At 47.7% G+C, this 21,728-nt stretch overlaps 1 protein-coding gene across 3 annotated transcripts; it reads left to right on the top strand.

Moving 5' to 3' along the window:
- The first annotated feature begins 268 nt into the window (after positions 1-268).
- On the top strand, positions 269-19,187 carry Tigar (TP53 induced glycolysis regulatory phosphatase). 3 transcript variants are annotated; one of them, XM_087659041.1, is made up of 7 exons: positions 301-390; positions 1,589-1,767; positions 9,116-9,153; positions 13,192-13,313; positions 14,682-14,759; positions 16,174-16,284; positions 16,900-19,182. In XM_087659041.1, the coding sequence occupies exons 6-7, from the start codon at positions 16,174-16,176 to the stop codon at positions 17,323-17,325; spliced, it is 537 nt and encodes a 178-aa protein (XP_087515167.1). In that variant the 5' UTR covers positions 301-390; positions 1,589-1,767; positions 9,116-9,153; positions 13,192-13,313; positions 14,682-14,759; the 3' UTR covers positions 17,326-19,182. The 3 variants fall into 3 exon arrangements, with proteins under 3 accessions (NP_001381980.1, NP_001020235.1, XP_087515167.1); NM_001395051.1 differs by lacking the exon at positions 1,589-1,767 and having other exon boundaries at positions 269-390; positions 16,900-19,187; NM_001025064.2 differs by lacking the exons at positions 1,589-1,767; positions 9,116-9,153 and having other exon boundaries at positions 269-390; positions 16,900-19,187.
- The last annotated feature ends 2,541 nt before the right edge of the window (positions 19,188-21,728 follow it).

The following is a 21,728-nucleotide window of genomic DNA, read 5'->3' as shown; positions in this document are numbered from 1 at the left end:
CTCAAATCCGTTCAGCATAAAAGAATCAAAGCAGTCCTTATCTGCCCCTGATGCAGGCTGCGGTCTCGCTCGGGCAAGACGCCCAGGGCGTTAACCTAAAGCGGGGTCGCGCGCACCTGCCAGGCGCCAATCACAGGCCGGCGCGCAGGAGCGCAAGCGCCACTGGCCTGGGCGGGGCCTCTCGGGGCTTCAGTCTCCGCTCCTATTGGCAGCCCTGTGATGACGTTAAGCCGCCTCGACCAACAGCTACAGAGCCGGTCCGCAGGGCAGACGGAAGTAGTGCAGGCAAAGTGGACCTGCAGTCAGTCGCAGCAAGGTGCTGCAGAGTCGGGTTGTGGCTCACGTGCCTTGGACCAAGATGCCGCGCTTCGCCTTGACCATCATCCGCCAGTGAGTATCTCAGTCGCTGGGACCTTCCTGGCCTGGGTCTCTTCTGGTCCCTACGTGCTCCAATCCGGGGAGGGTGGGCTTTCCATGTACTTTCCTTTGCATCCTCTCTTGTCCAGTCGTTTATCCACGACACCCTTGAGTGAGGAAGTCTGGTCTTAAATGTCAACAGCTTCGCGTTTTCCCGAGAATAGAAGTGTGGAGAAGCACACGATCAAGGTTCCCAGTCATTGATTAGTGAAGACATAACCCGGCCTCCCGACTTCTCAGTGACCTTTCTGCTGCCTAGTAGATTCCACAGTTTTCAGGATGGGCCACCCCTCATCTGTCCTATGCTGGTTGCCTTTTTTCACCATACCTTCTCCCCTTTCTCCTCGCATCGGGGATACTTTTGAAATTTACCTCCCTTCAGAGGTTATCGTTCTGAGAAAAAAATAGAGGGTCCGACCTCTTCTCTCTGTCGACTGCATCACCCTGAACAAACGTGTTTATCATGATAGATTTCATGGGGCAGAATCTGGCTTTAGATTCCCCATCTTTTTCCTTCTCAGCACATGTTTGCTCCGTGATGGTGGTAGGCACATTCTGGGGTTAAGAGGGAAGTTTCAAGGCGTTGGTTAGTTGGGATTCAGGCTCCAGCCAGAAGCAGTCTCATAACCTAGGCATCTGAGGACAGACATAATCTTTTTTTTTTTTTTTTTTTTTTTTCGGAGCTGGGGACCGAACTCAGGGCCTTGTGCATGCTAGGCAAGTGCTCTACTGCTGAGCTAAATCCCCAACCCCAGACATAATCTTTCTGACCTGTATGCTGATAAGCAGATTGGTGGCTGCAGTCCTTCTAATCTCGTTCGGTTAGAGAACTAAATGGAGAAGAGGGAGCCCGTAGCAGCAGAGAGGAAGGAATATACTGGAGAATTAAATAACTTCTTCTGTAAGCAAAGCTCAGATAAGACACGGCTGAGGCTCACCTGTGTAGTCAAGGCTTCTCAGAACAGCGTTTGTCTTCCCAAGGGCTCACAGGAGCACTGACAGCGATTGAACCTTGTCAGGCCTTTTTCAACTGATGGCTTTACTGTCCAGTTTCTTTATCGGAAGGTGATCTCTGGCATCCTGTGAAGTGGACCTTTAGGATTCAGGGATTTTAGTGGCTAAATTAGAAATCCAGTTCCTCATGTCTTCTGTGTCACTCCCTGTTTTCTAGACCATTCTGGGAGATGATACAGCTGAAGGAACGCGAGTCCCCTTGTCCTCTTTTCAACCTCAGAACATTCTGGACCCAGCTGGGAAAGCCCCTTTGAAGGAAATCTGGGCCTGGGAAACCATCCTTACTTAGATTCTTAATGGGCAATACCTGTGTAAATAGGAATTTTCTATTTACTGGTGAGTAAGAGGAGCCAGACTCCAAGTAACTTAAGGATTTGAACCAGAACAAATTAACCTACAATTCTCCGCTTCTTGATCACCTTAAAGCCTAGTATTGGAAGGTCACTTGAAAATACCACCTCCTGCTATAATTTTAGGGGGTGGTAAGAGTAGTTTTCTTCAACAGTTGTGGCAGCATGCCAAAAAACCCCCAGCAGTCAGGAGGCAGAGGAGTTCAAGGCCAGCCTGTTCTCCATAGCAGTCAGAGGTACATAGTGAAATCTGTTGCAAAGTTTTATTCTTTTTTAGACATAGGAAGTCAAGTGTGTTGAAATAATAGACAGGGCTCTGGCTAGCTGCTGTCCTGGCATTTTCTTTTTTTTTTTTTTTTTTAATTTTGCATTAAATTTTTTTTAAGTTCTTTTTTTTTTTTTTTTTTTTTTTTATTAACTTGAGTATTTCTTATATACATTTCAAGTGTTATTCCCTTTCCCGGTTTCCGGACAAACATCCCCCTCCCCCCTCCCCTTCCTTATGGGTGTTCCCCTCCCAACCCTCCCCCCATTGCCACCCTCCCCCCATAGTCTAGTTCACTGGGGGTTCAGTCTTAGCAGGACCCAGGGCTTCCCCTTCCACTGGTGCTCTTACTAGGATATTCATTGCTACCTATGGGGTCAGAGTCCAGGGTCAGTCCATGTATAGTCTTTAGGTAGTGGCTTAGTCCCTGGAAGCTCTGGTTGCTTGACATTGTTGTACTTTTGGGGTCTCGAGCACCTTCAAGCTCTTCCAGTTCTTTCTCTGATTCCTTCAACGGGGGACCTATTCTCAGTTCAGTGGTTTGCTGCTGGCATTCGCCTCTGTATTTGCTGTATTCTGGCTGTGTCTCTCAGGAGCGATCTACATCCGGCTCCTGTCGGTCTGCACTTCTTTGCTTCATCCATCTTGTCTAATTGGGTGGCTGTATATGTATGGGCCACATGTGGGGCAGGCTCTGAATGGGTGTTCCTTCAGTCTCTGTTTTAATCTTTGCCTCTCCCTTCCCTGCCAAGGGTATTCTTTTTCCTCATTTAACGAAGGAGTGAAGCATTCACATTTTGATCATCCGTCTTGAGTTTCGTTTGTTCTAGGGATCTAGGGTAATTCAAGCATTTGGGCTAATATCCACTTATCAATGAGTGTATACCATGTATGTCTTTCTGTGATTGGGTTAGCTCACTCAGGATGATATTTTCCAGTTCCAACCATTTGCCTACGAATTTCATAAACTCGTTGTTTTTGATAGCTGAGTAATATTCCATTGTGTAGATGTACCACATTTTCTGTATCCATTCCTCTGTTGAAGGGCATCTGGGTTCTTTCCAGTTTCTGGCTATTATAAATAAGGCTGCGATGAACATAGTGGAGCACGTGTCTCTTTTATATGTTGAGGCATCTTTTGGGTATATGCCCAAGAGAGGTATAGCTGGATCCTCAGGCAGTTCAATGTCCAATTTTCTGAGGAACCTCCAGACTGATTTCCAGAATGGTTTTACCAGTCTGCAATCCCACCAACAATGGAGGAGTGTTCCTCTTTCTCCACATCCTCGCCAGCATCTGCTGTCACCTGAGTTTTTGATCTTAGCCATTCTCACTGGTGTGAGGTGAAATCTCAGGGTTGTTTTGATTTGCATTTCCCTTATGACTAAAGATGTTGAACATTTCTTTAGGTGTTTCTCAGCCATTCGGCATTCCTCAGCTGTGAATTCTTTGTTTAGCTCTGAACCCCATTTTTTAATAGGGTTATTTGTTTCCCTGCGGTCTAACTTCTTGAGTTCTTTGTATATTTTGGATATAAGGCCTCTATCTGTTGTAGGATTGGTAAAGATCTTTTCCCAATCTGTTGGTTGCCGTTTTGTCCTAACCACAGTGTCCTTTGCCTTACAGAAGCTTTGCAGTTTTATGAGATCCCATTTGTTGTCGATTCTTGATCTTAGAGCATAAGCCATTGGTGTTTTGTTCAGGAAATTTTTTCCAGTGCCCATGTGTTCCAGATGCTTCCCTAGTTTTTCTTCTATTAGTTTGAGTGTGTCTGGTTTGATGTGGAGGTCCTTGATCCACTTGGACTTACTTTGTACAGGGTGATAAGGATGGATTGATCTGCATTCTTCTACATGTTGCCCTCCAGTTGAACCAGCACCATTTGCTGAAAATGCTATCTTTTTTCCATTGGATGGTTTTGGCTCCTTTGTCAAAAATCAAGTGACCATTGTCCTGGCATTTTCACACCAGGTTTCCTCTTTGTGGGTCTTGTGACAGACATGAGCTGGTTGGTTCAAGAACCAACATGCTTTCAACTTCAACCATAGGTAGTCACCATAGGTAAATGTACCATAGGTAAATGTAATGACTCACAGGAAATTGGCTAATTATATTGAGCTATACGAATTTAAAGGAGTTTCCTTGGGTCTAACCAAATCCTTCATGGAGTTTTATGTTTATCTTAATTTGTCATGTTTTAAATTTTTTATTTATTTATTTATATTTATTTTATGTGTATAGGTGTTTGCATGTATGTCTGTGTAGCATGTGTGTTCCTGGTTCTCACAGAGGCCAGAAGAGGGGGTTGGACTGTTGCTAGCCTGCCTCACGGGTGCTGGGAACTGAACCTGGGTCCTCAGGAAGAGCAGCCGGGGCCGTAGTTGCTGAGTCATCATCTCTCCATTTTCTTCCCAGTTTGAAAAATGGAGGTGGTCACTTTTGGACTAGAACACCCTGGATTCCAAACTTGAAGCCTCTCGTTAGTATTGAACTGTGATTTCGAGGGAAAGCTACAGTGTCGTGGCCCCATCACAGGGAGGCTGGGTGAGCGAGTATTCCCACACAGCAGCCTCAGAGGCCTGGATTCTCTTGAGTGTTTGTGTTTATAGTTAGTCACGTACAAAACCATTTTACTTCCATTTTTAGCCAGCCCTAAACTTTTAATATTTGTTTAAAGAAGCTTTATTTACTTTTTTTTAACCATTTTTTTCCCTCCGGGACTCGCCTTTGAAATCTGTATTTGCATTTGAAATGGTTGGTAAAACTGACTTAAGGATGAGGTGACATCAGGTGAGGTGGTAATAATTCACACACTGGAATAAATGTGCTGTGAAAACCCCAGATGTGTGCGAATTTCCCACAGAGATGGGCCTCTCTGCTGCCCATGAAGCTGTCTGGGGAATCAGAATCCTTATAAGGGTCCAACAAGGGATGGAGCATGTAAACCTGAGCCAAGAAACTCACTTTTAAGTAACAGCAAGCGGTAGCCTACAGCCTGGGAGGGAGCTGCCTGTGTCTTGTGTGTCCCCATGGTGTCCCATGCAGCACCCCACCCCCACCCAGCCCACAGGGCCTATAAATGGCAGGTCATGAGGCGTCAGCTCTTGGCATAAGTGTCTAGACTTCTGTGGAGCCTGCTGTTCTGTTTTGGAAATGGATCACCCTGCAGAATTTGAAAGTGAGCGGCGAAGCGCCCTCGGCTCCTTCCAAATACATCGCCCTGACCTTTCTGCAGCCTCCGCCCTCTCTGGCTCGGTGAGGTGTCTCCCTAGCAGAAAGCTTGCTTAGCCTTGCCCATCCCCTAACTCCAAACACCTGCCTCAGGGATTTATAGAAACCTTTTAAAGCTGCTAAAAGCTGTAATACTAAATATTTACACAGGTTTTGGGGAAACAGTTCTATTTCGGGTTATGTAATCTTTGAATATTTATAATGTGGCTTGAGTTCAAAACTGCCTGCTAGACGCTAAAAGGTAACAGTTGTGTGTGTGTGTGTGTGTGTGTGTGTGTGTGTGTGTGTGTGTGTGTGTGTGTGTGTTGGGGGTGTATTCACACACATGTGGGTGGAGAAGGAGAGAGACTTCAGGAACCCACAGAGCCTGAAGCCAATTTGGCCGTCAGCATGCTCCAGTGATCCTCTGCCTCTCCCCGGCCTCCAGCACTTGGGTTCAGGCACCTACCCTGCTGTTTGCGTAGCTCCCAGATCTCAGCTCGGTTCTTAAGAGCAGTCACTCTACACTGAACCTCTCCCCAGCAGAGACCACCCTACAGCTAAAGGAGACTGTTCACTTAGACTTCTTTCTGAGAAGAACCACTAGATGTGGGGCAGTGCAAAATTAGGTAGGGGTGTGTGTGTGTGTGTGTGTGTGTGTGTGTGTGTGTGTGTGTGTGTGTGTGTGTGTAGTCACTCCACTTTTTTTTTTTAAGATAAAGATATTTGTTTTATGTGTGTCGCTGTCTAGTATGTAGGAATGTCTGAGTATCATGCGTATGTAGTCCTCCCAGAGGCCAGAAGAGGGCAACAGATCTCCCTAGAACTGGAGTTAAAGGTGGTTGTGAGTCACCAGCCAGTGCTCTTGACCACCCAGCCACCTCTAGCCCCTCTCCCTAATTCTTTGGAGCCTGGGTCTTTCCTGAGTCCTGGAGGCTTCTGACTGTGTTAGGCCGGCTGACTCCAACTCCCCAGTGTGGGATTATGGGCCTAACCACGTTGTTTCCTTCAGGTCTGAAACCCAGGTACTCATGTTTGTGTGGGGAGCGATTTACCTACCGGCTGAGCCATCTCCCGTGCCCCCAGCCTTGACTTGTGCACAGTGAGGGTGCTTCTTGGCCTCTCGCTGGAAGTAACTGGGAGGATGATGATACTTGTACTTAAAAGCAGTTCCGTTTTATTTCTTTGGATTTGCAGACAGGTCTTCTGTGGCCCCGGCTGGTCTCAGAGGTACTGGGCAACTTGGATGACCTTGAACTCCTGCCCCTTGCTGCCCCCATCTCCCAGTTGTAGACTTATAAGCTGTGTCACCAAATACAGCTTTTGGTCCTTTGAGCAAGTCTTGCTTAGTAGCCTGAGATAGCCTGGAGCTTGATGTGTAGCCCAGGCTGGCCTTGCCCTCAAGCAGTTTTCCTTTCTCACCCTCCCAAGTGTTGGAATTAAATCTCAGTCAGCTGGAGGCAGTTTATTGGCCCCAGGAAAAATTTAAAGCTGAGAGAGGAAGTGACACAATTTCTTTCCCTTCTGCTGATGACCTTTCTATATGTCAGAGGTCAATACCCTTCTCTGTGGCTGTTTCTTAAGATGCTGCTATACTGTATATAGGATCTCTTTTATTAATAGTGAGCCATCAGTAGTCTTGGTTTTGCCAAGGTCTAAACAGTTCCAAACAGTAATTTCATGTATGTAATCATACATCTTTTAAAATATCTATATGTTTAGGAACCAAAACAATTCTTGTCCCTATTCCTCTACCCATATGAGACCATATTTATTTACTTATTTGTATTTTAGTTACTTAGTTTATTTTGCAGTTCTGGGTATTGAACCTGAGGCCTTGCATGGTAATCAAGTGCTCTACCATTGGCTACATCCCTTATTACCACCCCCACCCTCCCCCAAACAAGAAAAAAATCTTTGAGGCAGATACCCTGTAGCTCTTGCTGGAACTCCCTGTGTAGTTAGGCTGGCCTTGAACTCACAAAGTTCCCCTTGCCTCTGCCTCCTGAGTGACAAGTATCAGCCCCCTCTTGGAGAGGGGTTCTGAGAGAAGGGTTATCTGGGAATAGTGAAAACAAACGACCCAAAGTCAAATCATGGGTCCACGCTGATGGCCTGTACTCTGCCCCAGACAGCTTTGTGCCTGCTTTCTCTCTGTCTGCTTTCTCTGGTATCTTTCTGACAAGTTGCCTCACAGCATAGATGCTTTAATTCCTTTATTTTCGTGAAGCCCCTCATATAATTCATGTTACATTCTTATTTTTTGAGAAATCACATATTTTTGAACCCATGATTTTAGAGTTATTTTCCACAGCCTGAAGGTCTCAGCATTTACCATTTTGCTGAGACATTAGCCACACCTTGCCTCCTGGACTCACTAAACCCTCACAAACAATCCTTATGCCCAGGGCACTCTTGGAGGCTAGCCCTGCCCCAGGGGCGGGAACCATGTCATTCTGTCCCTACTAGGGCCATGCCAGATTAAAGGCATGTGTCAGCTTTCCTGGACCTGTTAATATATCCTTCCAGAGTTTCCTCATGTGAATCCAGATGCTTTCTATTTCCCTCATTCCTATGACGTTAACATTTTAGTATTATTTCACACCTTGCCTTCTAGTCCCATATTATAAAAGTCGTTCTCACACCACACAAGCTTTGGGGTTTGTATTTTTTTTTTCTATTCTTTTTTTTTCGGAGCTGGGGATCGAACCCAGGGCCTTGCGCTTGCTAGGCAAGCGCTCTACCACTGAGCCAAATCCCCAACCCGGGGTTTGTATTTTTAATGTATATGGATGTCTTGTCTGCATATATGTATGTGTGTCACCTGTGTGCCCGATGTCTGTTGATATCAGAAGAGAGGGTATTGGATCCTCTGGGACAGAGTTGAGAGCAACCATGTGGGTGCTGGGAATGGAGCCTTAGGCCTCTGTAAGAGATGCAGTTCCTTTCCTCATTAGCCATCTCTCCAGTCCCTCTTGATGTCTCTTAGACAGAATCTGTGTTCTGTGTTTGTTTTTAGGGAGTGAACTTTATTCAGTCACTGCATGTGGAGGCCAGAGATGGACAGTGCTGAGATTGTAGACAGGCACATGTCGCCATGTCAGCTTTCTCCATAGTGCAGAGATCCCAACTCAGCCCTTACGCCTGTGGTCACTTTACCAACTGACCAGCCCCTAGCCCTACTGTGACTTTTATTCTAGGTCTAACCTGCCATCTAGGCTTGTGACTCCCCCTCGCCTCTCTCCTCTAGCCTCAGTTTACCCAATTATTTCCTGGAAATCTTTTCAGTCAGTCCTGTTAGTCTTCCGGTTGCTTAAAGATTGGGATTGTTTTGATTTTGTATAACCACACTTCAGTTGGGTACACAGTTGGTCAGCAAGCCTGACTGCCTCCAAACCAGGACCTGGGTCAATTCTGGGTGGGTGCTAAGGGTCCTCAAACTTCTTTCTCCTTCCAGTTTCACTCCTGTCATGTGCTCCTTCAGGGCCGCGGCTCACAGATGGCCACCCTTGTTACAGGCCTGCTGCCTCCTGTAATCTCGCTCAATTATGCTTATCTTTAACAAGGCTGCTTCATCATAAATAAAACTACTGTGTACACGCCTGCATCTCTAATAGCTTTTCCCTCCAGCGTCCATTTAACATTGATTTCCTGACCCATATACATTTGCTTAAGGAATGGCTTGATTTGGAATCCCGAGTTGGGGTAGATGATTGGAAAGAAAGTATTTAGATTTGGAAGTTTAAGATTTGTTATGAATCTCATTACTCTTCACTATTAGTTTTTTTCTCTTTTCAAAAAAATTTAATTTGGTAACAGTCGTTTGTTTTGTTTTGTTTTTTTTCTTTTTTTCTTTTAGTGGCGAAACAAGACTTAACAAGGAGAAAATCATTCAAGGTCAGTCTCTTCTGATTATTGCCCAGCTCTATGCCGCTGTTAGTGACTTGGTCGAAGGGGGAGGGTCAGGTAGGCAGCACTGTAACAGGGTTAGATTGGATTGGGATCAGGGGGTGAGGGTACCATGGTAACCACAGGATTCTACTAAAGTAGTAGGTCACCGGAAGGAACAGGAGTCTCCAAAGTGGGCCTGACATGCACGGGCTTCTCCAGTGTCTCACTATGCAGACCCTCACCAGGGCCAGTCACTGATTGAAAAGCCACCCAGATTGGGTTCTTAAGGACTTGAAATACCTCAGTGGCGATTTAGCGTGATTAGAGCCAGGTGACACACATGCCAGTCATCCTAGCAGGCAGATGCCTGAGGCAGGAGGATCTCTGTTCCAGGACTGTAATCTGTAGGCTATAAGAATTGATTTCGTACTAGGACATACATAAGACATTGACAGGCTGGTGTTAGCCCTTTCCTAAACGGTTACTCTGATTTCTGTACTAAAGGTGAAGTCACTCTACCGTGGGGTGGTCCTATGTGTAGCCCCTTTGCTTTACTTGTCAAAGCCAATGGCTCTGGAACACGAGTGACCACAGCTGCATTCACATCCGTTTTAAGTTGCTTCGTCTCCTCCTGACTTTAAGTTGGATGCTCACTGGTTTCCCCCTAACTCCCGTTTTAAAACAAATCCCCACATAGTCTTCTTTGTGGGGCTGGTGAGATGGATCAGTGGTTGAGAAAATGCATTGCTTTTACAGAGGACCCCAGCACCTACACTGGGTGACCCACAAACACCTTTAACTCCAGTTTCGGGTCTGATCTCCAGGGGATCTGACACCCTCTTCTGGCTTCTGCAAGACTTACAGCCAAATGCACATATCCTGACACAGACATCGTAATTTACAAAAGTAGTAAAATAAATCTTTTTTTTTTTAAAGATTTATTCATTTTATTATATATAAGTACACTGTAGCTGTCTTCAGATACACCAGAAGAGGGCATCAGATCCCATTACAGATGGTTGTGAGCCACCATGTGGTTGCTGGGAATTGAACTCAGGACCTCTGGAAGAGCAGTCAGGTGCTCTTAACCGCTGAGCCATCTCTCCAGCCCAGTAAAATAAATCTTTTTTTTTTTTTCTTTTTTTTGGGGCTGGGGACCGAACCCAGGACCTTGCGCTTCCTAGGCAAGTGCTCTACCACTGAGCCAAATCCCCAACCCCCAGTAAAATAAATCTTAAAGCACAGTCCTTAGCAGCAGTCCGTCCCTTTCTTCTGATTATTGGTATGTTTAGGTGACACTCTCAGCTCAGGCACACTTCTGGACTAACGGTTTTCTCAGCCCCCAAAATCATGTCTTTCTGCTTCGTCTTGTGGAGCTGGGCGTGTAGCTCTGGAGTAGGCTGACCCTGGTGCTAGACTCCAGCCTGGACGCCAGCACCAAGCTGCAGCTCAGCTGGTGAAGGAGGTCTTTGTCAGCTGTGACTGTTAACATGGTTTATCATCCTGACAGGATCTAGAATTGTGGCGACGACTATCAGGGATCCTCTGGTTGCCTGGGAGGGGTCGTCTAGGTTAGATTCAGTAAGTTAGGAAGACTCAAAACGGGCAACTCCATTCCAAGTCCCCTAATGAGGGGGCCATTCATCCCTGAGTTTCTTAACTGGGTGCAGTAAACCAGCTGCACCCTCAGTCCTTCTCCATGGCTTCCCTGTCATTGTGGACTGTCCCTTTGTACTTTGAGCCAAAGTACCCCTCCTTATTGTTTTATGTGTATGTGTGACTTTAACTGTGTGTGCATGCTTGTCTGTGTGGGCGTGTCTGTGTGGGCGTGTGTGTGTGGGCGTGTGTGTGTGGGCGTGTGTGTGTGGGCGTGTGTGTGTGGGCGTGTGTGTGTGGGCGTGTGTGTGTGGGCGTGTCTGTGTGGGCGTGTGTGTGGGCGTGTGTGTGTGGGCGTGTGTGTGTGGGCGTGTCTGTGTGGGCGTGTGTGTGGGCGTGTGTGTGTGGGCGTGTGTGTGGGGGCGTGTGTGTGTGGGCGCGTGTGTGGGGGCGCGTGTGTGTGGGCGCGTGTGTGTGGGCGCGTGTGTGTGGGCGCGTGTGTGTGGGCGCGTGTGTGTGGGCGCGTGTGTGTGGGCGCGTGTGTGTGGGCGCGTGTGTGTGTGGGCGTGTGTGTGTGTGTGCGCGTGTGTGTGTGTGCGCGTGTGTGTGTGTGCGTGCGTGTGTGTGTGTGTTGAGTGTAGACCCCTTGGAGACCAGAAGAGAGAGCACGGGGTTCCCTGGAATTGGAGTTACAGATGGTTGTCTGCTCTTAACTGCTTAGCCATCTCTCTGGCCCCACCCTCCCTCCCTTACCCTAGTCAGGTCCTTTGTCAGCAGTGAGGTGAGTGGCCAGCTTATCACATCTCAGCTTATCAAGCTGTCTCTGAAACCACTGTCTTACTGATTCCGGTGCTCTTCATTGTCCCTCAGTGAACCTACAAGGGATTTTTAACATTTACTGGTCTTTCATACATGTTTGTGCAGTGTCCCAGGAGGCCAGAAGAGGGAGCCATGCAGGCTGCTGTGAGCCAGCAGCCAGTGCTCCTAACTGCCGAGCCTTTTAATTAACTTGTCCTACTCCATATACTATGTGCTTTCCTTGCCCCTTGACCCATGCCGTCCATCACTGTCTCTTCATCCTTCTGGCCCCCACTTCTTCATTCACCCTTTGGCGTTCCAGTTGAATGCACGCTGTAGACTAGTGTGACTCCATCGTAGGGACAGCTTCACCAAGGAGACACCCAGAGAGTTCCCCTGTTTTCTTTCTGTGGTTTGCGCTTTCAGCACTCTGTGCCTCGGCAGGACGAACCCAGCGTCCATTATCCTGACACAGCTTCAGGCTCTAGAGGCCTTGTCACAGTTGTGGAACTAGCATAACACGTCCGTGGAATGTTCAGCCCCTCCCAGCGCCTGAGCTGCCTTGGGGATCATGTCTCCATCCTGTGTTTGAGGTCCTTACATCCCTTCTGCAGAGGAGTTTCCCCCATCAGTTCCTTCATTTAAAAAGAAAACTGGATTCTTTACAAGACTGTCCTATTGTTATTGGTGGGTTGTGTTCATGTTATCCTGCGTCTGTATCTCTGATCTCTTCCGCTGGTTTAATACCTGAAGTCTCAGTGGTTCTCAGTCCCTTCCCTGTTGCTCCTCCCGGCTTTCATTCATACTTGTGTGTATGTTGGGGGGGGGGGTTGCACCTTGATCCTGTGCGTATGGCCACGTGCACATGCGCGCGTGCTGCATCTTTGAGTTGACCCACACAACAGCTTCTCCTGCATGTGCTGACAGTGGGAATGCTCCCTCCGTCCCTTCCTGTCGGGGCGTAGCTCAGGAATGGTGAAGGAGGGACGCCTGCTCCATCCTCGAGGCCAGCAGTTTAAGTCCTTCCTTTTGGGATGGCTGTTCATTGCCTGCTTCACGCTTCCACTGGCTTCGTAGTATCTTAGTAATTCCTTAAAATTTTAGCTTTCTTTTAAGACGATACTACTCCATAGTCTAGGCTGGCCCGCAGCTTACCGTGTAGGCCAGGAAGGCCTCTAATTCATTGTAATCCTCCTGCCTCAGCTTTCACAGGGGAAGAGGTTATGGGCGTGAGGCGTCCTGTCCGTGAATGGAAGGGAGAGGAGGAATAGCATTACAGCGCTCACCTTTAGACACGGTACTGAAGAGGAGAAAACTGAGTACTGGCCTGCCACGGGCTGCAGCCTGCAGGATCAGCCTGCCCTGTGCAGTACATCCAGTGGGGAAATGGACAGATGGAAAGTGGGAGGAGCTCAGATGGTGTGGTTCCCTCGTAACTTTGTGGGAAGCGTTTGAGTGGGTGGGTCTTTGTAGAGCTATGGCTCACAGCGTGGTGTTTGAGGTGTTTGAGTCCGCTCTCTAAGAAGTCAGGTGGTCTGATAGCCAAGGATATCACATCACACTAATCACTGTCACACTAATCACCGCAGCTCTGTCCCTTTCATGTGACTTTGCTTAGATACATTTCTGAGTGGTTCTGCTCCACTACAGGGCAAGGAGTAGACGCGCCCCTTTCCGAGACTGGGTTTAGGCAAGCAGCCGCCACTGGTCAGTTTCTGAGCAACGTGCACTTTACCCACGCCTTCTCCAGTGATCTCACGAGGACTAAGCAGGTGAGTTCAGGGTTCCTGTCTAGGCCAGTGGGTCAGGATCTCAACAGCGTGGAGCTTGAAAACCTGCTTCTAAAGCCTGCTGAGATGGCCCAGCGGGTAAAGGGCCGATGACCCAAGTTCAATCCCTGGGACCCACGGAATGGAAGGAGGTCAAGTTAACCTCTGACCTCCACATGCAAACCATAATGCACATATGCGCACGTGTATACACGCACACTAAATTACTAAACACAAGAAACGAAACTACAAGGCATATGGGCAGTGGTATCCTCAGAACCCAGATGGGCACATGCAGCATCCACTAGAAATCCCAGCAACTGGGAGAAGGAAGGGAGAGACCCCAGAACAAGTTGGCTAACTAGATAAGCCAGAACTGGTGAACCTCGGATTTACCAAGAGACTTTGCCTCAATAAGTGAAGTGGAGAGAGGACCAGGAACACATTCCAGGTCAGCTTAGAGCCTCCAGGAGGGCACTAAGGCAAATGCGTTTACATGCATGTGAACCACACCCACACATAAAGAGCCCCAATGAAGATAAACATATCTTTTCCGAAAGATAAGTATTCCAGGTTTGACAGTCTCTGTCTATGGTAGCTGTTCATTTCTGTGCACGCAGATTCAGTGCAAATGCAAGCGCACAGAGTTTATCAGTAAGTCTATTAGGCCGGAACCCCTGCTCATCCCCCACACAAGCTGCACAACCCTGTCTACCCTCCATCCCCCAACTTGGCCTGCACAGAGGAAACTGCTAACACATCATCACTCCTTGTCTCTTTTTGGCAGCCCACCCAAGAGAGCCTGTACAGGGGCCCGGTGTCTGACAATGTGTGAACACAGTCCCAGCTCTTAGCTGAGCTTTATAAAACAACCTTGCCTTGGGCCGGATGTGTGACTTCACTGGCGTCCACCTGTGAGATCGGTGAACCCTCAGAGAACTGCCTTCTAATAAACCTGCCTTTATCTACTTTTCATCTGGTCCGATCTGGCCTCTAACTGCATAACCAAGGGAGAGAAAATGCCCATCAGTGGGACGTGTGTCTGGGTGCTAACGAACCTTCATTTATAAAAGCAGGCGGTGGTCAGGTGTATCAGACATACACAGTAATAAATACCAGAGTTAGGCATGAAGAGAAGCCACAGATCCTGGGCTTCACGTGTGCTTGGCAGGTGCTCTCCATTGAGCTCTATAGTCAGGCCCCGGCCAGGCAGCTGCTCTGCCACAGAGTGCAGCCCTGGGCCGAGAAGCAGCTTTTTGCACAGCACAACTGTCACTGGTAATGTTAAAAATGAAATGGCATGCTTTTGAAGCTTCATGGTGACTCATTTAAAAAAAAATGAGAAACAAACATTTGTCTTTTGCTTTTCAGACCATACATGGCATTCTGGAGAAAAGCAGATTTTGCAAAGACATAGCAGTGAAGTATGACTCCAGACTTCGGGAAAGGGTAACTACTTGTCTGCGCTGTGTCCTGTTGCACAGTCACACTGAGCGGTCACGTGGCTGAAGCACACTTGCAGTCCCCAGAGATTTAGTTTTATTACTATATCTTTATGTGTGCATGTATATCTGGGTACCATGAACATGCCTGGTTTCCGAGGAGGCCAGACCAGGGTGTCAGATCCCTGGAACTGGGTTTACAGACAGCTGTCAACACCCATGTGGGTGCTGGGAATCAAACCAGAATCCTTTGGTAGAACAGCCAGTGCTCTTAACTGCTGAGCCATCTCTCCGGCCATTTCTTGGGAATATAGAATCAACCAATACACGTTAAGGTGTAGCTGGGTATGGTAGCACACATCCGTAATTATAGCTCTTGGAAAGTATCGACGCAAGAGGATTATTAATTTGAGGCTAGCCTCAGCTACATGGACCCCATCTCAAAACAAACAAACAAACAAAAAAAACCCCAAAATCAAAAACAACTGTGGGATCTAGAGCTAATAACTCAGCAGTGGAATACTTGACCAAAGTGTTTGAAGCCCTGGGTTTAATTCTCAGCATGAAATTGGGTAGATCAAGGAGAGGGTGGAAGAAGGTGGGGCAGGGAAGGAGATCTACTCACCTGTCATGCTGCATGGTATTTATGTACAGCACCTTATCTAACTCTGAGGTAAATAGAAGGTCATACTGGTAAAAACTTGTTTGCACTGTGGGGAAATTTGAAGTATAGGCAGAAGGCTCTCCATCCCACTCCTGCCCCTGTTGTGAGTGAGACCAGTTTTTCTTTACCAGTTTTGTGTACCGGAAATGAGTCTTCCAAAAGCTGAGATTTCAGTTTAGGGCAAGGCACAGGGAGATATCCAGTCTGGGGTCTGAACGCAGGCCTAGAGCATTGGGGGTTTTGTGCCCTACAATACCAACCCCAAGCTCAGGGGCATCCCTGTCGGCTCTGCTTCCTTCTGATCCTGGGAAGAAACAGGGTGGTGAGAGCACGTCAGGCCTGCCTCTTTCAGCTTGCAAGTATTCTCTGGTTCAAGAGGCAGAAGTTGTGGCAGAAGGAAGCCTTGCTCTGTGCCTGAGAACCAGTGCTGAAAACAGAGTCCAGTATGTCACTGGGTAGGTAGGCAGGCCTAAGTGTTGCCCTGAGCACATCTCTGCCTCCCTGGAACCGGGCAGATCCCATGTTTGTCTGGTAAAGCCCCACCATCTGTCTGGGTTAGCCTGAAGTTCTTCCCCACAGCCACCTGGACCCAGACTGAGGTTTCTGCTGTGGCTCTGCTCAGTGAGTCCCATGAGCACACAGACAGGGTCACAGATAAGGGAAGAAGGTGAGCTCCTTCCCGGGTGGGTTTCAGATGTTCACAGACCTTTACCGTTCTGTCGATGTGTAAGCCGCACCTTTAACTGGAACGTTGCAGATGTACGGGGTTGCAGAAGGCAAGCCGCTAAGTGAGCTTCGGGCCATGGCCAAAGCCGCTGGAGAAGAGTGTCCCATGTTCACCCCGCCTGGAGGAGAGACAGTAGAGCAGGTACGTAGCCTGAGTGTGTCTAAGCTGCCAGGTCGCTGGCTGGCACAGCAGTGAGCTTGCCAATGTGCCAGTGACCCAGTCACTAAATTCTGACTGGTTTTGTACTGGTGCTTACAAGCTGGTGCAAACCACAGTCAAGTGGTTTGCAAGCTTCGAACATCCTCCTCTTTGCTCCCCCATTTTTCCATGTTGCCCTATGTCCCTCACTGTGAGTCAGCAGCCATTACTGATGATAGATAGACAATACTGCTGAGAAAAACTTAACATGAGGTGGTGGCATAGGTGGTGTTGGCACAGGCAGTGTGTGCAGCCAGTGAATCAGGCTCTGCCTCAGGACACCCAGGGTTCTGGCAAGAGATTTGCCCACTGAGATGATGCCCCCCCCTTTTTAAGATGTATTTATGTATGTGTGTACACTGTTGCTGTCTTGAGACACACCAGAAGAGGGCTACCTCTGAGCTAAACCCCTAGCCCCTCTCTTTTTCTTAATGTCTTCAGCCACAAGTGATGCTTTGAAATCCCATGGAAACCTTGGGATGGGAATAGTTAGTTGTATTTCAGACTTACATTCATCATTCACTTCACTTGATTTCCTCTCTCTGTTCTTTCTTGCAGGTAAAAATGCGTGGAAAGGATTTCTTTGATTTCATTTGTCAGTTGATTCTGGGCAAGGCAGGCCAGAGAGAAAACTTCCTCCCCGGAGCGCCAGACAACTGTTTGGAAAGCTCTTTGGCGGAGGTTTTCCCCGTGGGAAAACACGGCAGCTTGGGGACAGACCCCAAGCATGGTGCCCTGGGTTTAACCGCCAGCATCTTGGTCGTGAGCCACGGGGCTTACATGAGAAGCCTCTTTGGTTATTTCCTGAGTGACCTCAGATGCTCACTGCCAGCCACAATAGACAAATTCGAACTTTCCTCCATCACTCCCAACACTGGCATCAGTGTCTTCATCATCGACTGTGAGGAAGCACGCAAGCCAACCGTCCAGTGTGTTTGTATGAACCTCCAGGAGCATCTAAACAAAGGGGTTGAAAAGCACTGAGTCCAAAGCCCCCAACCGTGGGGCTCCGAATGGAGGGCCTTGGCCTCTTGTGTTTTCATCCTCTGCCCCTGCTGTTTAGAAGCAGGTGAGACTTGTGCCATAAAGCCCCACTGGGGTCCTGACTGTATCCGCTGTTAGTGGGAATCCACTCAGAGTCAGCCTGGTTTTTCTGAGACACCATTTTCTACCATGATTTTGTCACCCTGTGCTGTTATGTCTGTGAACTATTAACTTATGAGGACACTCAGCATTGCACACGGGGGATGAAGCCTTTTCTCCACATTCTCCTTTCATTGGCCTCTTCGATGTCTAGATGGTGTTGGCTGTTGAAGATCATTTAATGTTTTTCCACTCACTCACCAAGTGCTTGCAAGAAAGAATGGTTTAAATAATTCTCCCGCATTTGCAGTGATTGTGTCAGAGTCCACAGTGTTCAGACTGAAGCTTCTTACTGTCATCCGTGTGTAAAGGGAAATGGCTGAATGCTCTAGCGTCCTCTGGAGAAACTGGCTCTTGGGAATTATTATTATCATTGTTATTGTTATTATTGCCTCAAATACAGCTGAGGGACTGAAGGGACTAGGAGTACTTCCAGTTACCCTGAGAACCCCAGTTCAGATCCCTTTACCCATATTGGGCAGCTCACAGCTTCCTGGAACTCCAGCATCAGGGAGGCAGTGCCCGCTCTGGGCCTCTGCAGACACTTGCACACATGCACACAAATAAAAGTAGTAAAAGCAGCCTGGGGGAAGGAAGGAACACACTGCCTGATCAGACACATTACGATCCTCTGAGAAGAAGGCAAACACAGCTTTCCAGCAAAAGCGGTGGGGGTGGGGAATGCTCAAGTTACCCTCGCTTTGTATCCAAGCTGCCTGTGAAGACTGGTTGACCCATCCAAAGAAGAGGTGCTGAAAACTGGTACGCAGAAGGCTCAGAGGAGTGACCTTCCTCCAGGTGGCGCTGTCGGAAAGGGATTTTGATTGCTGCTCAAGAGTCCTCAATTAGGAAACTGGACTGCTAAAAATGCCAGGCCCACACTACAGCCTCAGGAAAATGTAACACTGGGCCCAGATATAGAGGAGTTTGACCAGGAAGAGCTGGTAGGATTGAGAGCTTACTGAACAGTAGGTGACAAACTTAAGAAACCTAGAAATACAGTTCACCTGCAAAGGGAGGTGTAGGTCAAGGCTCACCACAGTTGACTTGCCTGCTGTAAAGTGCTACTAGGTCCTTCTGTCTAGACACTTTGTGGGGGCGCTGCCAACACTTTGGGTACTGGTGGCCCCACACTAGGGATTTACTTGAGGTTCCAAATGCACGTGTACCTTGAACAAAGACATCACTGACATGAGTCCAAAGTGTGACCATGTTCTGAGAAACCAAAGGACATGATTATAAAGGCCGTAGAAAAGTCTCCCTATGGGTGACAGTGAACTTCAGTTCAAAAGTCATGTCGGCATTTGGGGTGAGTGTTGGGTTGTGTGAATCTGAGAGGAAAGTTATAAAAACCTGAGGAGTTTGGAGGTGTCGCTCAGTGGGCCCTGGCTTCCATCACAAGTGGAGAAAAATCAGAACAGAAACCTGCTTTTTTAAGAGAAATCCAGTGTTAGGTCACTCCCTCCGTGTAGAGCACCACTGGAAGTCCTGGTGCGGAGCTGCTGTGAGACAGAGCAGAGCTCATAAGCAGAGTGGGTGAGCAGCAGTATTGTTCTACTGCCTTTCAAATGCACATAAATACCCAGCTCTGTAGTCTTCCTTTTACCCGTACTGTTTGAGGGTATTTATTTGGGAATGTATGGCTCTACTTAATTGTAACCAGTATTCTACCGAATGAATAAAGATCTTTGGTTTATAGAGGGTGCTTAGGTCTGTTCAGTGTTCTGTAGGCACAGAGTCCTGGGAAGTCTCTGGTGGGAGCGGCTGTGAGACAGTCACACTGTGCATCAGGTTGGCCTCAAACTCAAGATGCTTCTTTCTGTCTCACCCCCTCAGTGCTGGACTGCAGCTCTGTACCTCCACACTGCCCGGGGAGTCTTACAGTGCCATTCCTGTGCAGTCTGGTGACTCCAGATCCTGTCTGACTGAGCCCCTGCTGCTCGCCTGTGTCTGTCAGCATTCAGCTCATGTGCTTTACTTCTTTAGACCAGCACGAGGTGCTGACTCCCTCAACTTTAGTAATCTGACAATTGAAAGCTGGGGTTACATGCTACCCTCCATCTGCTGAGAAGCCCACATGTACCCCAGTACATGGACAGCACCCCACCCCCACCCCCGCACCACTGATGACGCCTCTGCTATTCTTGGCTTGGTTTTTCTCAACCGCCCCGATGAGTCACTGAGTAATTTGACTATCCTGTTAATGTACATACAAACCTTCTAGTTGGTTGTACATTCTTTTAAAAAAAATTTTTTTTAGCGGTATGCGGTTTGCCTGTGTGTGTGCATGTGCACCATGGAGGCCACATGTCCCACATGCAGTTAGGGGTAGTTGTGAGCCAACATGGGGTGCTGGGAGCCAAACCTAGGTCCTCTCTACCTGCTCCTAACTGATGTGCCATCTTCCCACCCCTTCATTTGTTGTTGTAAAATACAAAAAAAAAAAAGTAAGGTTGCCTTTTATCCCCACTAGGTCTGGCACCTAACTGCCCCAAGATATCTGCCGGATATCTTAATTCTCAGTCAGCAAAGCATCTCACCCCCTCTGCTCCATCCCATATCACACTGCCAAAGGCCTCTCTCTGAGCCTGGCAGCCATCTCTCTACCCATCTAGTTCCCAAGGCAGGTTTCCATGCCAGAAACACATCCCAACTCTGGCGGATCAGACCAGCCGCCGCACACTTTCTTACGCTCAAACCATGACATAAAAGAACACACAACACAATAACCTTTGACCCAATTGATAAGATATAATTGCCCACCTAAACATAGCAAGCCCAGTACCATCCATCCCTTAAGAACATTAATAACAACTGTAAATACACAGAGCAGAATCTTAACGTCAGCTGCCATATTGTCCTGCCACGGCTTCTCTCCCTCTCCTGTCTCTTCCTCCTTTCCGTTCCAGTCTCCTCCTCTTCCTTCAAACCTCTCTCCCGCCCACCCTTCTTGTCCAATGACAGGCCTCCTTCTATCTTGTACCTGCCTCATTTGTGACATCATCCCACATATTTGTTCAGAGAGATTTTGTGTGTGTGAGTGTTTGCCTGCATGTATGTGTGTCTGCTGTGTGTTTCTGGTTCTCACAGAGGCCAGAAGAGGGTCCAGAGCCTCCTCTCCAACCGAAGTTACAGATGATTTTGTGCTGCCATGTGGATGCTGGGAACAAAACCCAGTACAGTTAAGCACAAGTGCTCTCTTAGTTGGTCAGCCATCTCCCCAGACTACTGTGCACTTTTAAATATAGGTTCAGTTTTCAAGTTTATTCAAAACGTGTCCAAAATGTTTAGATGTTTTTAGAAGAGATAAATATTTTGTATTGTGAATATTTGCATATATACATATTCATGTCGACATAATGGATTTATGAGTTAATGCCTTTGTTGTGTCTCTTCACTCTGTTAATGTAAGTCATATCCTAAGTGAAATGGGTCTTCCTAGGTGAATATACCCAGGCTTAATGATTGGCCAGCTACACAAGGACAGATGGACCACTCACCAGTCTGGGGAAAAAAAAAATTGGACAGAACTGCTGGTTTTGTGTTGCTGTAAAGAAATACCTGAACCGGGGTTGGGGATTTAGCTCAGCGGTAGAGCGCTTGCCTAGCAAGCGCAAGGCCCTGGGTTCAGTCCCCAGCTCTGAAGAAAAAAAAAAAAAAAAAGAATGAAAAAAAAAAAAAAAGAAATACCTGAACCAATCAACTTGCAAAGAAAAAAGCTTCATTTTTTGCCTACCATTTTAGAGGCGCTAACCCATGACCACATAACCCTATGGCTTGAGTCCTGTGGTGAAGCAACTGTTCATGGCAAGGAAAGGACCGAGTGAACTTCTCTCCTTAAGCTAAGAAGCACAAGCCAAGAGGCAAGGGCCTGGAGTCCATCATCCCTTCAAAGATACCGTCCGTCCCAATGACCTATGTCCCAATGACCTACCTAAAACCTCCTGAAGGTCTCACCCCCTCCTACTAGAGGATTCATTCAAACCTAAATTATAGCAGGCTCCAGCATGCCTTTCCTGCTTTATTCAAATACTGCATAAAAATACCCCATCAGTGTAAGGGTGGCGTCTGATGAAGTATCGTTTGTGAGATGCCACATCCTTTGTCCTCGTGAAGGATCTCCAAGGATGTCATTCTAACCAATGACTCCACGGGCTCAAACACCAGACCAGCTGAGCTTTGAAAATACGTTCTCCAAGCTGCTGAGCTGCCTGCAGGCTGTGCAGTGAGCTCCAGATATCCAG

The sequence above is a fragment of the Rattus norvegicus genome, chromosome 4 (assembly GCF_021556685.1).
Source record: "Rattus norvegicus strain SHRSP/BbbUtx chromosome 4, alternate assembly SHRSP_T2T, whole genome shotgun sequence".
Taxonomy (NCBI): domain Eukaryota; kingdom Metazoa; phylum Chordata; class Mammalia; order Rodentia; family Muridae; genus Rattus; species Rattus norvegicus.
Note: the sequence above shows the minus strand (reverse complement) of the source record. Positions and strands in the feature narration are given on the sequence as shown.